The following is an 18,059-nucleotide window of genomic DNA, read 5'->3' as shown; positions in this document are numbered from 1 at the left end:
GTGTGCTGGCCTGCACTACAATTTGAATTGTATTTACTGCTGTTTTAGCTGCTTCTCTGTAACAAAAAAAAAAATTCTAAGCTTGTTTCCTGAATTTCCTGTAAGTAGTCAAGTCCAGATACAGACTTGCTGTATCCAGGACTGTTGGTAAGCTTCTGAGCCCCCCAAGCCTTTCTGTGTTGGAGGGAAGCCTTTTAGCTTATCAGTGGGAGTGGTAAGCACTATGTAGCCTATCTACCACTGAAAGAGTGGGTTTTGGCCCTGAAATTGTAGTTCATTGGCCGTTTGGGCAGTTTTTCCATCTCTTTCTACTTTCTGATTAAAAGCCCGTTTTGCGTTTGGTCCCCGCCTTTCCTATAACTAGTGTAATCCAGATACAGATTTGCTATATCCAGGACTGTTGGTAAGCTTCTGAGCCCCCCCAAGCCTTCTGTGTTGGAGAGAAGCCTACTAGCTTATCAGTGGGAGTGGTAAGCACTAGGTAACCTATCTACCACAGGAGGAGTGGTTTCTGGCCCAAAAATTATAGCTTATTGGCAGTTTGGGAAGCTTTTCCATCTCTTTCAACCTTCTGATTTAAAAGCCTGTGTTTGTGCTTGTTTCCTGCCTTTCCTGTTACTAGTCTAGTCCAGGTACAGATTTGCTGTATCCGGGACTCCTTGTAAGCTTCTGAGCCCCCCAAGCTTTTCCGTGTTGGAGGGAAGTCTTCTAGCTTATCAATGGGAGTGGTAAGCATCAGGTAGCCTATCTACCACAAGAGGAGTGGTCCCTGGCCCAGAAATTGTAGCTACTGGCTGTTTGAGCAGTTTTTTCCATCTCTTTCAACTTTCTGGTTTGAAAGCCACACTTCTACCTGTTTCCCGCCTTTGCTATAACTAGCCTAGTCCAGTTGCAGAGTTGCTGTATCCAGGATTGTTAGTAAGCTTCTGAGCCCCCAAGCCTTTCTGTGTTGGAGGAAAGTCTTCTAGCTTATCAGTGGGAGTGGTAAGCACTAGGTAGTCTATTTTCCATGGAAAGAGTGAGTTTTGGCCCAGAAATTGTAGTTCATTTGGCCGTTTGGGCAGTTTTCCATCCCTTTCAACTTGCTGGCTTAAAAGCCTATGTTTGTACTTGTTCCCCACCTTTCCTGTAACTAGTCTAGTCCAGGTACAGATTTGCTGTATTCCAGGACTCTTTGTAAGCTTCTGAGCCCTGCAAGCCTTTCTGTGTTGGAGGAAAGCCTTCTAGCTTATCAGTGGGAGTGGTAAGCACTAGGTAGCCTGTCTATCATGAGAGGAGAGGTTCTTGGCCCAGAAATTGTAGTTTATTGACCATTTGGACAGTTTGTCCGTCTCTTTCAACTTTCTGGTTTAAAAGACCACATCTGCATTTGTTTCCCATCTTTCCTGTAAATAACCTACTGGCTAGCACTAGAAAGCCTTAAACTGATACAAGCCTTCTAGCTTAGGAGAGAGACTTTGGAGTGATTAAGTATCAGTCTTCTGTACTTTCTTGCTGTACTTAACTGTTTTCAGCCTAAAAACAGATTTTCTAGCATTTATTGTGATTTAAATGCTTGTTTTTTTGACATATTGCACTTATTTGACTGCCTGCACTTTTAAAAAGCTTTTTGTTTAAATAATTTAACTGTTGTAGGCTACACACTAAAGTGCAATAGCTTTTTCTGATTGTTTGTAGTAGTTTAAAGCTGTTTTAAGTATATTTTTTACTGTATTTGCCTTATCTTTTCAAAAAAAAACAAAAAAAAAACATTCCTTGTTTCCTGCCTTTCTAAGCTAGTATAATCCAGTTTTCAGGCTAGTGCTGAATTCAGGGCTGTGATACTAGTTTCTGAGTTGCCCATGCCTTACTTGGATAGAAGCAGGGCCGGCCTTAGCTCAAACGGCGCCCTAGGCGAAGCACTGCTCTGGCGCCCCTTAAGCCCCACCCACACTGAACACAAGGAACACCCCTATTTGAGCCACGCCCACATAAGGGTCACTCCCACAAAACATTCCAGTTCTTTCCATGTTTAAATGCATGAAAATCCAAGTAATACTGTAAGACATCTTGTAGTTTAGTTGACTGCAATTGAAGGCTGAATATCCTTAAACCTGGTTGATCTGTTGCTTGTGTAGTGTTCATCTGCAGTCATGAGACAGTATTACCTTTTTTTGCAATGTGCATTGATGTTTCATTGATGTTTGTGTAGAAGTTCTCATTTGGTCTAGTGTAGCAGCAACTCTACATTTTTACTATATACCCTGATGTGCTTCATGCTCTTCACAGGTCAGCAATCAAGTCTACATACTTCAGACAGCTACATAGTGATGTGGTGGTGCTGCAGCTGTATGCTGACCCAGAGGCCAAAAAGGAAAGCAGTGTTACTACAGTCAGTGATGTCTTGAACTTTGCATACAACTTAACACTAAGCAGATTTCAGAATTGTATTGGCAGTGTTTATCCATTATGGGTTGCAGATGGATATGGGACCTTTAAATTCAGTTTTAAACAGCAGTGTACTACTTTCAGCCATCATGTCAATGCAAGTAATTTGAAGATATATTTAAGGAGAGAGACATCGATAAGTGTCAAATGATTTATTCCATTACTTGTCAAGTACATTTTTATATGCAATCTTTGACAGTAAAATTTTGCATTTGTACAAACTGTCAGGTCTGGTTGACCAATTTGAAAACAGGTTTCAGTTGGCAGAATTAATGCTAGAGACATTGAAATAGTCAGATTTTATTTCATTGCTGGCTGCTAGACATTTACTTTATACAGTTCATAAATTGTCAGATGACTTTATTGCATTGCTCTCCCATTACATGTGCAGTTCTATATGCATGTTTGACACTTGTATAAACTGCCAGGTGCACTTGAATTGTCACTTCATGTGAAAGACATTGGAAATTGTCATTTAATTATTCCTTTGCTGGCTACCAGATGACCAGATGAACATTTCCAACTGCAGTCTTCAACAATAAAAAGTGTTTCACTTGTAGAAACTGTCCAGTCTGCTTGATTTAAAACATTGGGTTTCAGTTGGCACAATTAATGTTAGACATTGAAATTGTCAGATTTTATTTAATTGCCGGCTCCTAGACATTTCTGTATGCAATATTTGACAGTTAAATGTTTAACTTGCAAAGTGTCAGGTCCACATGAGTAACTTCAAGACATTCATTTAGCTGGTTCAGTTCATGCTTGACATTGTAGTCCGGTTTTATTCCACTGCTGCCATTAGATGTACATTTCTATATGTACATGTTTCACAATGAAATGTGTGAGGTCCACGTGAATGGACACCCTTCATGTCAACAATATTCATTCAAGTATTCCTTTGCTGGCTATTAGATGTACATTTCTAAACGCAGTGTTCAACAGTAAAAAGTGATTAACTTGTACAAGCTGTCAGGTCCACTTAAGTTGAAGACGTTAGATTTCAGTTGGTGCACTTCAATGTTAGACATCAAAATTTGTCACATTTTATCTGCTGCTATTCATGCATTTCTATATGCAATACTTCACAATTAATGTGCAACGTGAACAAAAAAAAAGTGTCTGGTCTGCTTGAGTAATTTTGAAAAGGTTAGGCATAGTTCATGTTAAAGACATTGAAATAGTCAGATTTTATTTCATTGCTGGCTACTACACATTTCTATTTAATGTGTGACTTAAAATGTTTAAATTGCCAAACTGTCAGGTACACTTGAGTAATTTGAAGACTCATTTAGCTGGTTCATGCTTCAGACATTGTAATAGTTTGGTTTTATTCCCCTGCTGCCATTTGATGTACATTTCTATATGCAATGTTTCACAGTGAAATGTTACACTTGTACAAACTGTCATGTCTACTGCAGTCTTAGAGATTTCAGTTGGCACATTCCCTCTGAAATGTGGTGTATCATTGTCTGGTAATTTATTAAAGACTGGCACTGACCCTATTGGCATTATACAACTCCACCTTTACACAATGAACCCAAGATTGGCCCTAGAGTCTACACAAGCCTAGCCATAACCAATTCCCTGAAACATTAGCGGATGCAAGAACAGGGTTTGACTTTGTTATAGCCATTCAGGTTTGCCAGTCACAGTAGTAGAGAAGTGCACAACTGACAGTACTCAGCTTCCCTACCAACTTTGCTGTACTGCTTCCCTACAGGAACTCTGGCATACTGCACAATTGTTATGCCTTACACTGTAAAATCTTGACTACAGGTTAAATCATGCATAATTTGCACACCATTCATTACCTAGCTACTTACTAAAGCTGCACTTATCGTGCACTGAGCAAATCAATTATATCACCATAGTCTATCTGGCAAGATACCTCATTCATTGAGATCATAGCCAAGGCCACAAGTCTATCTTGTCACATAGTACTTAAATATGTTAGTTGTAGTTTGGAGAAGCTTCTCTCACCAGATGCAACTGTCATTAGCAGTGTCAACAAAATGTGCAGAGCTACCACTACCTGTGAGAATATCTCAAGTAATACGCGCTGCATTACATTGACATCCAGCACTGAATCCCTTTGGAGTAATGTGATAAAGTGTTTAATTCCTCATACAGCTGTACTACATCAATATCAGCAGATTCCAACTGGGTTAACAGACAGAATTGAAATATGTTCAGTAACTACCAAGAGTTCTTGTATGTTGTAGAGAAGCCAAAAGTAGCACTGAGCTGGACATTGAGTGAACCCGTCCTTCACAGATGACTGCATCAACATGAGTGTTGAGTTGACTTTATTCTGTTCAGGACTAAGTCATTTGGTTGATAAAAGCCTCCGCTTTCCTGGGTCTCACCTCATCTGCACCAGGAAACTGGAATTCTACCTCCAGATCTTCTGCTAGCTCAGTAGTAGTTACTTTTGCCATTTTGTACCTTGTGGCCCTGTATTGTGTTAAAACACTTTTCAGTTCATCAAGCAGAACCACTGCTTGATCAATTTGCATGAAGAGCTTTGCAAATGTTTACTGACTTTTCCAACCTTCACTAATGCATCATACCAGACCACCAGTGCTATTAAAAACTTAGCACTTGTACTAGCCATGCTGCTTCAGATATGCATTAGGATCTTTTGTAAGTTCTGCCACTGAAACCAAGGCATTGGAAAGTGCACCCACTTTAGGGTGCTTGACACTTTCTACCCTACACTTCCACCTGGTCTCACAAAGTGGCTTTACAGATAGACCTGACAACATCACGGCATTGGAAAGTGCACCCACTTTGACACTTTCTACCCTACACTTCCACCTGGTCTCACAAAGTGGCTTTACAGATAGACCTGACACATCACAAAATATTTTGTACCTCTGAAAAGTGTACATTCGTTGCAGATTACCAAAGAATGAAACATCTACTGAAGACTTTGCAGCATCACTTTTTACAAGATTGAGGTTGTGACAGCCCGAGGGTACAAAAAATGCATGTGGATTTAAAGACAAGATTCCTGCAACACCAGAATGTTTCCTTTCATATTTCGAGCCAATGTCATAACCCTGGCCTCTGCAGTTATCTAGTGGAATTCCCAAACTTAAGTTCATTTAACATGGTTATTGAGAAATCCACCAGTAGTCCCAGTAACATGGAAGGACAAAAAGTACCCCTTTCCTTCCAGTTTCATTGCATTCACAAAATGGACAGTTTCATGTGACATGTTACACTTGTATTGTCATGTCTGCATGAGGCAACTAGTGTTCAGTTGGCACAGTTCACTGTATACTGCAACTGGCAGATAGACTGGCAATGACCCTACTGCCATTATGCAACCACACCTTCCATTATGCATGCAGAAACATTAGCAGACAGAAGAATAGGGTTCAACTTTGTCCTAGCAATTCAAGTAAGCCAGTTACAGTAGTACAGAATAGTGCCTAGTTGGCAGTACTTTGTGCTGCTGCCCTACAGGAACTCTGGCATTGAAAAGTATTATGCCTTCCGCTGTAGGATCAGACTATAGAGTACATAAGATGTGAAATCATACATACTTTGCACACTGTTCAGTCTCTACCTAGCTACTTACAAAAGCTGCACTTTTCATGCCTTGTAATCAGTTATATCAGCATATAACATCTGGCAAGAGCAGTTATTAATTCAGATCATAGCCAATCCCACAGGTTTACCTTGTAACATAGTACTTGTTTGGAGAAACTTCACTCCCCAGATGCAACTGTCACATGCAGTGTCAACAAAATGCGCAGCGCTACCTCTAGTAAGAGACAAATACACGATTACATTAAGGAAATCAAGCACTGACATTACTCCAAAGGGATTATCAGTGTTTAATTCCTCATACAGCTGTACTGCATCAATCAGCAAATGCAAAGTGGGTTAACAGACAATTGAAATATTTTCAGTAACTACCAAGAGTTCCTGTGTGTTGAGGAAGCCAAAAGTAGCACTGTGAGCTGTAAGCGGAGTGAACCAGTCCTTCTCAAATGACAGTGCAACAACAAGAGTGTTAAAAGTTGACTAACACTTATTGTACTGCTCAGCAATGCTGCTTCAGAAATGCCTTAGGATCCTTGCCTTTTGTAAGTTTTGCCACTGAAACCAAGGCATTGCAAAGTGCACCCACTTCAAATCACACTGCTTTGACACTTTCTCCTTACACTTCAACCTGGTCCAAGTGGCTTTACAGTTAGACCCAACACATGCCAAAATAGTTTGTACTAGAGTTAGAATGTAAACAGTGTACATTCATTGCAGATTACCAAAGAATGAAACAGCATCTACTGAAAAGTTAGTTTGCATCAGCAATTACTAGATTGTGATTGTGTGACAGCCAGAGGGTGCAAGAAATGCATGTGGATGTAAAGAAAATTCTTGCCTGAACAGTTTCCTTTCATGTTAACAGCCATTGTCATAACCCTGGCCACTGCAGTTTTGTGGAACTCCAACTTCAGTTCATTTACCACAATGTCACTGAGAAAGCCAGCAGCAGTCTCAGTAGCCTGGAGGAAGGACAAAAGTACACATTTCCTTCCACAGTTTCATTGCATTCAGCAATACAGACAGTCTGACATTTCTAGATGCAATGCTTCAGTGAAATGTTACACTTGTTCAGACTATCATTTCTACTTGAGTCACTTAAAATCAGTAGGCTTGTTTTCACAATGTTAAATATACTGTACCAGTCAGATAATTTATCAAAGACTGGCAATGATCCTATTGGCAGTAGGCAACTATACCTTCAGTACACATGCAAGAACATGTGCAGTTGGCTTCGCTATACCCATTCAGGTATGTTACAATATAGAAGTGCATAGCTGGCCATACTTGGTGCTTACCTGCCAACTCTACTGTAGTGCTTCCCTACAGGAACTCGCATACTACAGAACTACTGTGCCTTCTGCTTACAACTGTTGTAAAGTCATACAAAATTTGCACATTGTTAGATTCATACATAACCACTTTCTAAAACCGCACTTTTCTTGCCTTGCACTGAGCAAATCTATCAATTATATCAGCAGAGTCTATCTGGCAAGATATTTCATTATTAATAGAAATCATAGCCAAGCCCACAAGTCTATCCTGTAGCATAGTACTTCTTAAGTATGTTTTAATTAGTTTGAGTTTTGAAAAGCTTCTCTCCCCAGATGCAACTGTCACTGGCAAAGTCAACAAAATGCATAGAGCTACCACTACCTGTGGGAATATCTCCACTAACCCACGCTTTTTCATTACATTAAGGACATCCAGTGCTGATAATCCCTTTGGCATAATGTGGCAAAGGGTTTTCAATTCCTCATACAGCTGTACTGCATCGATATCAGCAGAGTCATTGTGCGTTAAAAGATTCTGCAAGTCTTTACAGAGCTGCAATAGCTCATCATCAGAAACATTACAGAGGTCTTGTATGTTGTAGAGGAAGCCAAAAGTAGCACTATGAGCTGCAAGTTGTGTGAACCTGTCCTGCACAGATGACAGTGCAACATCAACAAGAGAGTTGAAAAAGTTGATTTTAAAATTCTGTTCAGGACTAGTTAGACACTCATCATCACCTTCATAACCAAAAAGCTTCCTCTTTTTCCTGGGTCTCACCTCATCTGCACCAGGAAACTTGAGTTCTACCTCCAGTTCTTCAACTAGCTCAGTAGCAGTCACTTTTGCCTTTTCGTACCCTGTGGCCCTGTATTCTGTTAAAAACCTTTTCAGTTCTTCAAGCAGAACTGCTTGAGCAATCTGCATGGATGAGCTTTGTAAAAGTTTACTGACTTGTCCAACCCTTACTAATACATCATACCAGACTACCAGTGCTATTAAAAACTTAGCACTTTTCATTGTACTGCTCAGGGATGCTGCTTCTGAATATGCCTTAGGATCCTTCCCTTTTGTAACTTCCGCCACTGAAACTAAGGCATCATAAACTGCACCCACTTGGTATCTCACTGCTTTCACACTTTCTACCCTACACTCCCACCTGGTCTCACACAGTGGCTTTACAGTTAGACCAGACACATTATCCCGAAATATTTTGTACCTTTGAGTAGAGGATGTAAACAGAGTATACATTCGTTGCAGATTACCAAAGTATGAAACAGCATCTATAGAAGACTTTGCAGCATCACCAATTACCAGATTGAGATTATGACAGCCACAGGGTACAAAAATGCACGTGGATTTAAGGCCAAGATTCTTGCCTGAACACCAGAATGTTTCCCCTTCATATTAGAGCCATTGTCATAACCCTGACCTCTGCAGTTTTCGAGGGGAACTCCCAAACTTTTGAGTTCATTTAACACAATGTCTGTCAGAAAACCCCCAGTAGTCTCAGTAACCTGGAGGAAGGACAAGAAGTACTCCTTAGCTTCCACACTTTCATTGCATTCAGCAATACGGACAGTCAGTGACATCTGTTCCTGATGGCTGCAGTCAGGAGTGCAATCCAATATAATAGAGTAGTACTTTGCATTTGTTATCTTTTGCAAAATAGAGTCTCTGACAGACTTCGATATTAACATTATCAACTCGTTCAGAATGGTTTTCCCCAAGTAGTGATCATGGATCTCGGCATTACTGATCCGACGAAGATGCTCTTGTATTACTGGATCAAACTTGCCCAACAGCTGCACTAACCCAAGGAAGTTGCCATTACCACTTGTAGAGTCGATCCTCACTACCCCTAAATGCCAAGTTATGTTGGGACAAGTACTGACAGATTGCAAGAAGTCTTTCCAAAACGTTTCTCCAGTATTTTCTCTCAGACTTAATCATGTTCTCACGGTGGTGATCAATGGTGGAGCTATTCTTAAGCCTCAAGTGCAAGTCGCTCCACTTAGCAGCAGCTTCTTTATGTTTCACTGACCGCTCGTGTTCTACAAGCTTTTGGCCCAAATTTTTCCAGTCACATGTTCCTGTACTAGACAGGGCAACTAAATGAGTACTGCTGAAGAGTTTGCAAAAAAAAAAACAAAATACTAAGTCACTACTTTCAGAATACACCAACCAAGACCTTCTGACTGTCTCACCATTTGTAAGTCTTTTTGTATAGAAGATAGGATTAAATCTTCTATGGTGATCATCATAGGGAAAAGTGTGATTCATTATCTGAACAGGCCCTTTAGCACTTAACAGACAGCGAACTTTATCATCCATGGGATCTGGCCATTTACCAGGGTCACTATCGACTTCCCTGCATGTTACTGGAGCTACTTCCTTATTTTCCTCCTCACATATATCTACTACTTGGTCAGATACAGGACTCGCTCCTAGCTCTGACCACACAGGAATAGAGTCAATGGATGCCCCAGACACCGACTCAGCTCCACACTCTCTGACACACTCAGCATTACCAACTGCAAGGTCAGAGCCATTATCACACACCTGTGACTCAGATTCATTATCTGTACATCCAGTACCAGTATTCTCAACATCTACCATACAGCAAGCATCGCTGGGACTTTGGCAGGAACTGTCACTTTCACCTGGTCTGGAAGGACTGCTTGGCACCTCAACATCTACCATACAGCAAGCATTGCTGGGACTTTGGCAGGAACTGGAAGTTGCAGTGTTCATAAACTCCCTCAATTCTTAGAGCTGCCTACCCACCCAAGTCTTGCAATTCACCCAAGTAGGCCTTGCAACTACAAATGGTTGTTAGTACATGTATTAGAGCCAACTTTATACTATACAAAATTAGAAAACAGCAGAATTTTTATAGGCTTCTCAATTACTGGCACTAAACAGCCAATCCAAATACAAGAATCAGTCATCTGGAACTAGAGCTTGCTTACATTGAGCACATTTACCCTCCCATCTCATCCTATTCATTTACTTGTAAACATTTTGAATGCTATTACTGTACTGGTTCATAAAGTGATGTTGTGGCTCAATTTTCATCTGATTTACTGTCCACACAGATCGTGCCTACAATGTAAGGCATCAGGAATGCTATTCAGTTGTCATGAAACTGTTTACCGATTCACAGATGCAGAGGAGGCAGTATTCATTGCAGAGGATGCGGTATTCATTGCAGAGGATGCGGTATTCATTGCAGAGGATGCGGTATTCATTGGAGCACTTGAAGCTTCCGAATATTTCAACAGTAGGTTCCTATCATGTTCAAGGTAACCAGTTTCCCAAATATCTATGAAGGACGAAACATTAGTGTAAACATACTGTATGGCACAAAAAAGAGAAATAAGTCAACACCATTGATGCACCACCACACAGACAATCCGAAGTCACTTCTACAACTCCACTGCAGAACCTCCCTATAATATGACTGTTACTGCCAGTACAACATCTCCTTGATATATTATAGCACAGCAGTCTGTTCCTTAGATGGAAGGACCTATAAGACAGCCACACTTGCTTCTTTTACTAGTACTACAAAATATTTATATATAAACCAGAACATGAATTACTATGTTAAACCATATTACCATTCGACATTCAAATTATTTTGGTGCGACAGTGTACCAAAAACAGTAAAAAAATTCACATGTTTGATGTATTGTTAGAAAGTCACACTGAAGCAGTAGAAATAAACCCACACCAGGTTTACAAAGTTCCCTGCTATTATACATAGCGTCTCCATCAGTCCCACTCATACACTGCTATGGCAAGCATGCCAAGTAAATTCAGTTATTTCTTCCTACATGTTTTAATATAGGTATTTTGAACTTCAGCAGCATGCGATACAAAACCTACCACCAAATACCTTTGCAGGTAACTACACTGAACTGTCCTAGACATTTTCAAAAGGAAAAATCACAGCTGAATAGTGTACACTAGACAGCAGAATCATCCCAACCAACACACAGCAAACAAGCACCTTAGTCGTAAAGAAAATGGTTATATACTCTGAATTAAAGACTGAAATCTAGATAAATCATGTGACATTTCTACTGAAAAATAGTCACTTTTATATCTTACTTATGAAAAATGAGCAAAGAAAATGGCCAGACTGAATGAAACACCCTGGTTACTTAAACAGCTAAAGTGTACCAGCAGCAAGTCATGAATGGTCATAAACCAAATTACCTGCACAGACTGAGAACATGCCAAAACACCTGCAAACATAACCCAGAGAGACACACCAACTAACAATTACAAAGTGCTTCCCTGCTTCTTTCACACAATTGCAAAATGCTTCCCTGCTTCTTTTCAATCACACAATTAAGTGCTTCCCTGGCCCCTACTTTAAATCACACACTAGAAAAATGCCTCTGCTTCATTCACATTTCACAAACACATGCATTCCGCATAATCCAGAGCACTTGGCTGCGCAGCCTATCCATGGAGTTATCATTCTGAACTAGAACACTTCTGGTTTTCTTCTGTAAAATAAAAAGTCCTTCCAGTCATTTACCACTCCTCTAAACCATGTAGACCTTCTCCCTTAACATTAAGGTCACTGATGTCATTGCAATATGCCCCCACTCCCACATATAGCCACATTACATCAATCTTGAACCAATGAGGCAAACCCCTCCAACACCCCAGTGAAACTTCGGGCTGAAGTCTTTCTTCATTCTCTTCAACCAAATCTCAGTACCACACACTCACAATTCTGTTTTTTTATCACAATGCTTGTTAAAAGACATCCCAGCTTCAATTCTTGATTCAGTATAGCAGCCATCAAGTTTTTAAGGAAGCCTAAGAAATGGAATAATTAATGGTACAAGTGTGGAAGCAAGGACAGCAGAGGCTAATAAAACAGCTCGGCACTTTTGTAGAGCTGGAATGGAAAGGAGATCAGTAGCTGTATTAGGCTAAATGTGGCGACCAGTAGATGTACCAATTTATCATTTTGTTGCATAATTTATAAGGACTACAAACAGACACGCACTTCATGTGCAACCAGGCTCAGCTTGAATTCTTATAACCAACTGTCCTCACAATCCCAAACATCTATCATAAACAAACTTGCTAGCAAGCTAAAACAAATATCACGCTTTACAAATAAGATGTTAGATTGATTTGGTGTGAACTATGTTCTATTTCTTTAATATAATGAGCTGCAGGAACAATGTCATTTATGTGGTAAAATGACCAGGAATGCTACCCATAAGATTATATTAGCAATCTTACTAAAGTGTTGTGTCTTTCGGCTTTTTCCTGGTTATGGGTCGCCACAGTGGAACTACGGTCCTCTAATGATTGGCAGTAGATTTTTACATGCTGAGGTGCCAGCCCTGATGCACAAAGGTACGCCTATTCATACACGTCTCCACACAAGACGGTCTAGCTGAGAATCGAACCGGACAGCATCTTGCTGTGAGGTGACAATGCTAGCAGCCAAGCCTGACGGAAGAAAACACAACTTTCCTTTGTATAAGCCAACAGTACTATATATCCACAAAGAATACTTTGGGGGGGTTGATGCAATACTCCAACCCTCTATTACTCAAAATGTAACTACAGCTCATCTACAAATAGTAGGTATTTGTGTGCTAGAGATTGACGCACCAAAAAGGAACATGCAGTAATTTGATTTACTGCTCAGGCATGGTGTCTCTTCCCCTAGCAAAGACAACTATAACCTCCCATGTTTTAGACCAACAACAAAAAAAAAGTCCTACACTCAATGAATCAGTATACTTAAGACTGCATCAAATGCTTCAACAAACGTTAACGTTTACTGAATGAAGTCAAGAGTTATTCCAAAAGTTTACATTTCCGTGCAAGACGACCATGGCCACCCCCCTAAACTAGGAGCTACAATCAAAAATAGATAGCACACAAGCTTCATGGGAAGAAAGGCAGTGTAAACAGACTGCTTCAACAAGAAAAGCATCTCAGTGGTAGGAGACTGCTCCCCCAAAACGAAGTGTAGCAGTGCAACTAAAACTTTTTTGTAATTTTGATTATAATAGTGAAGAGTGTAAAACATCCCCAGATGTATGTACTGGCTCCCCTAAGAATTACCTGCACACAACTCTAATACCACTTCCTGCACCCCAGATGCTGCTTTTCAAACAATGCATTATTTCTGCACTTCATTCTGATATTTGACTGAAATTCTAAAGCAGCACAATATTATCCAATCATTTCCTAATTAAAGTAGTTTTATTGTCCTCTAAAAAGAGACCGCCAGTATTCCATTAGTGAAGATGGTTTGACTATCTGTTTAAGGTTTTCTGGAGCTAAAAAGACATCAAATTAATAGACTGCAAAAAAACATTTTATGTCTCAATACAAGTTTTCCAAGAATTTTCGAATTAAAACTGTGAAACTTTAGTCTCACGTCCCTCCTTTACCCACTTCTAATACTGGGTTTCACAAAAGATCTACAATTCAAACCCCCCCCCCAAAAAAAATAAATTAATTAAAAAAAACTTCAAGTGATGTGCTGGTTAGATCAATAAAATTAGCCAAACACTTATGGCTTCAATGCCTTTCCAAAAGTACTCTGATTGCCAGCTATTTTGTATGCGTTTCCCCTTCACATTAGAAGCTTGAACAAATTGTCCCAACTTCTGCTCTGCCAAAAGCCTCCCACAATGAAATCAGCAAGCAAACACATTTCTTCCTGTTTAACAGGAAAGTAGGCTAAGCACCACACCCCTTACAGCAGTAAACAAAACATACCATCAGCTGCAGAGGTAGAGAACAAACTCAAGAACCAGTGGATTGGGAATAAATAGTTTACTGTATACAAGCGGCAATATCACACTACTTTATTTCTTGTGTTAATAATACTGATGTCCACAAAATATTACACCAAGATTATCCGGGCTCCCGACTAGATATTGAAAATATGAATGCCTTCCTTAACCATTGGAACTTTAAAGTTCAATTATGTCCAAAGCAAGACACATATATGGCTTTTGCCCAAAGTTATCTAAAAAACAACTTTACAGCATCTAAGCATTTACATTTTACAATAATGTTTTCATAAATCAGTTGTGGGCCCGACACATGTCCACCACAGGACGTATCTGCGACTGTCAGCAGTGTGAGGAAGGTGCCCTGAAGGTTTTGAATCTGGCAGGTTGTTGTATATTTTGCCAGACATAATATAAATATGGCAGCAGACCCAGCAGTGACCATTCTAGCATCTATTGTTACAGCAAGTTTAGTTTAACAACTGTAATTTTTTGTAACGTGGAATTTAAAAGCAAAGGAGAAACAACCACTGAACAATATCAGGCATTACAGTAATAAAAGTAATAATAATACAGTAATAAAACCACTTAGATATTAACTCCCCAAGCGAATAATGTATAATAGCGACCAATTTTAGCTTCAGTCCTCAGGTTAGAAAACGATTAGTATTTATCATGCATTTCAAAAAAAAAAAAAAGAAACAAAATTCTACATAACCACTGCAACGAAAAGCAAAGCCATATTGTATGGCCCATATATGCTTGCCTCCTGGGGGTGAAATATAAACAAAACAAGTAACCACAAACTGCACAAGCCAGAATAAAGCCCAAATAAAAAAGGCCTTTGAAAGCCACACACAGACACTTACCCACTGCGCAGTATACCATAGTGCCTGCTCACTAATCCCACAGCAAAGCAAAACTAGCCCACCAGCATAGACATTATACACCTACCCTCTCCACAGAAGACTTCACTGTTCATATGCTGAAGTGTCAAAGTAAAGCAGACACAGACCTGTCTCACATTTCTGTCATTCTTAAACTGCTGCTAAGGGTTGCATGCTCATAATTTTTTAATATATCTGGGGAGGTATGTATTTTGGATATTCCTTGGAGTAAATTCCTTCTCAGAGACATCCCTATTTTTAATTTCTTGGTTTCAAGTGTCTAGAGCATACCAATAGCTATGGTGGGGGGATAACCATGCAAGGGTGTATGCTCAGAAGCAGAGACGGGTACTTCCCGTCTGATATACCTTGCTGTGGTGGCTTTGGTAGTACATATATTGCATTACCATGGCCATACTGGCCTGTCCTAGCATGTAGCAAAATCAAGTAAGGACCAGATGCGGTCAGAGTGTACTTCACATAAACCTTTTAACCAGAATTATACAGACACCTTATGCAGCTGAAGCAAAGTCTGGATAATTAGCCAGATGTTTGCTGGGCCACAAACAGTTAACATTTTTCGTGTTATTCTGCTGCAACCATTGTCTTTTCCTATACATTATATTTCTATAGGAAGTTAGTTAGATCTTTGTCTCCCAATAAGTAGCACAAATTCCTGTTAGTACATCAGCTCTTACATTTCCTATTCTGAATGAGTGTACTCCACAGTTCTGGCATATCCTACTCTGAATTAGTTAGCGTCACTGCAAAAGTCGACACAGTTTCATTAAAACTTGCCATAAGAAGAAGTAATGCAGACAGAGATACACAGTCATTATCATGCAAATGATTCTGAAGATGGTTTGTATTAAAAATCTCACTCATTCTAAGTAAAGTTCATCTCATCACAATTAATATTACTATTAACGGTAGCTAAAACAACATACATCGTACTTATCTGCAACTCTTAGATGTACTGCTCTCCTTAATAAAGTCCTTGTACTTGCAGGAACCGATTGCAAGGGAGTGAAGCACACTAGTAAGATCAGTAATAAACTAGCACACATCCTGCATATCGGTTTATACTGCCACATTTTAACCGGAAGCACAAGCCCTGCAGAATTCCTGTTAATAATAGCTAATGAACGAAAATGCCTCTGAGATCCTTGTGAAGTGTGTCGGTATAACTCAAGAGCAGTGCACAAACCGAACTGGAGGATGAGGAGATTGCGTTTACATGTTACAGGTAGATATCTGCAGACACGCCACAAACCGCAGACTTCCCAGTAACCCTAACATATAGAAAACATAGGGCTCTGTGTGGAAATCTCACTAAATGCAATGACGCTCTCTTCTCCCTTGCAGCACACTTGCACAACCTCAACAAATGTAAAATAAGCAAGATCCTTACACACGAGGAGTTCACTTCCCACCAAGTACATACACACAAAATCTGGCCGACTCTAGGGATTAACTGAAAGCCTAGGCTAAAATTCTAGTCTTTCAAAATTCAAAAATAATAAATAGACTAAAAAAAAAAAAAAAAACTTCGTTCACAACACATCACAAATAAATCATCCCAGGCCGGACCCATCCCTAACTTACCTCCTAGCCGCCGGTGTTGAAATTAAAACTCCAAACTCCGTAGTAGCCCACGTGGAAGAAGAACGAAGCAGGCAAACAAAATGACGCTGAAGTCCAGATTCCAAGAACTGCGATGTCCGATAGCCAATAGCTGCACCCGCCTCTCTAGCACGCCAATGAAGGAAGGAACGAGAGGCGGGAGTTAGCTGTTTATATACGCTCAATTGATCAGTGGCCGTGATGTCAGTGGTGCAGAATCATCGCTGATAGGATGATTTGAATAATGCCCCATAAGAGCAGCCACTCACATCACACAAGCCTATACGTCATGTAGAGGGAGGGAATGACTGTGAGAACATGGCTTAGGGACCGGGTGGGGGCTGTGCTACTGTGGAGGATATTTAAAAAAAAAAAAAAAAAAATGTTCGTGCTTGAACTGGGTCTAGGGGGGAGGGCGCAATTGCCAATGCCTAACCTCAGTCTATGGGCGCCCAGCGGTGAAATCTGCAAATGCGTTACGGTTCACCCACGGTATACTTTACTTTAGAGCTTGACACTGAAAAAGGTCGAAAACTACTCCCGAATGACTCCATTGCGGCTGTCCCGACTCCCAGCACCAGTGCAAAGATCCAACACAAGAGATGTACACCAAACAGATGGGGAAAGACTATACACATCTCGGCTTTCTAGTCAGTTCACAGCAGAACTCCGAATCCGATAAAAAAAAAAAAATAAAAAAATTAGCAAGTTCGTGCTTGAACTGGCGCCCTTTTGAGGCCGGACTATACGGCGCCCTAGGCGGCCGCCTAGTTCGCCTATGCCTAAGGCCGGCCCTGGATAGAAGGAAGTTTCTTTATTCACCTGTGAGAGAGGGGAGCTTTGAGCAACCTATCTGTCCCTGGAGGAGTGGTTCCAGTCCAGAAGTTAGTAGTTTGTTGGCCATTGTGGGCTAATTTCTATCTCTTTCATTTCCCTAATATAAAAAATGCGTTTGCACAGTTTTGCGCACCGTGCAGTGCCAGTTAGCTACGGTTAAATTATTCCCGGCTCCACTAAGTCTCCTCTTCAGTTTTTCCCTTGAAACTAGTCTAATTCTCAACCTAAGCACTCAAAAAGCATCTTACAGCCCAGCACTTGCTCAGACCTAATAGCAAGCACTAATATACCCTGACACTGATTGCCCAGCAGGGCAAGGCTCTTTATTCACCCCTCACCAATCAAGTGACTAAGCAGCTCACCCTACTATTCAGGCATGACCAAAGGGCAACTTCAGGTGCACTCTCCAGTCCAGCTGGTGAATCTAGGTATCCTGAGGCAATGTTACAACTGCCTCATGTACACAGACAACCCTCTCCTCCTACCACAAAACACTAACATATGCGAGAGATGCAATTATACAGTCAAACTGAAAGCTAAGCTGTCTCCACCCAAGACTGGAACAGACAGTCAAGAAGAGAAGGTTAACACTTGCACCACACTTCCAGCCACACACAGACCTACTAAAACAGCACTGGCAAAAAATACACATAAATACTCAAAATCA

The 18,059-nt window shown here is 40.4% G+C and overlaps 1 protein-coding gene across 2 annotated transcripts; it reads right to left on the bottom strand.

Moving 5' to 3' along the window:
* Window positions 1-2,568: 2,568 nt before the first annotated feature.
* Window positions 2,569-16,015, bottom strand: LOC122791758. Of its 2 annotated transcripts, XR_006363194.1 has the most exons (3): window positions 15,880-16,015; window positions 5,276-10,579; window positions 2,569-5,182 (listed from the first exon to the last, which is right to left on the bottom strand). XR_006363194.1 is itself a non-coding variant. In XM_044059682.1 (2 exons), exon 2 carries the CDS (start codon window positions 8,503-8,505, stop codon window positions 7,408-7,410), a length of 1,098 nt encoding a protein of 365 aa, XP_043915617.1. In that variant the 5' UTR covers window positions 8,506-10,579; window positions 15,880-16,015; the 3' UTR covers window positions 2,569-7,407. The 2 variants fall into 2 exon arrangements, 1 of the variants encoding a protein (XP_043915617.1); XM_044059682.1 differs by having other exon boundaries at window positions 2,569-10,579.
* Window positions 16,016-18,059: the final 2,044 nt, after the last annotated feature.

Source organism: Protopterus annectens, chromosome 17.part0, assembly GCF_019279795.1.
Source record: "Protopterus annectens isolate FY-2018-M chromosome 17.part0, PAN1.0, whole genome shotgun sequence".
NCBI classification, from domain to species: Eukaryota; Metazoa; Chordata; order Ceratodontiformes; family Protopteridae; genus Protopterus; species Protopterus annectens.
The sequence above is the reverse complement of the archived record's forward strand: the minus strand, read 5'-3'. Positions and strand labels throughout refer to the sequence as shown.

Excerpts from the sequence above, each read along its gene's own strand:
- LOC122791758 (XM_044059682.1), bottom strand. The coding sequence starts at position 8,505 with ATGTATACTCTGTTTACATCCTCTACTCAAAGGTACAAAATATTTCGG.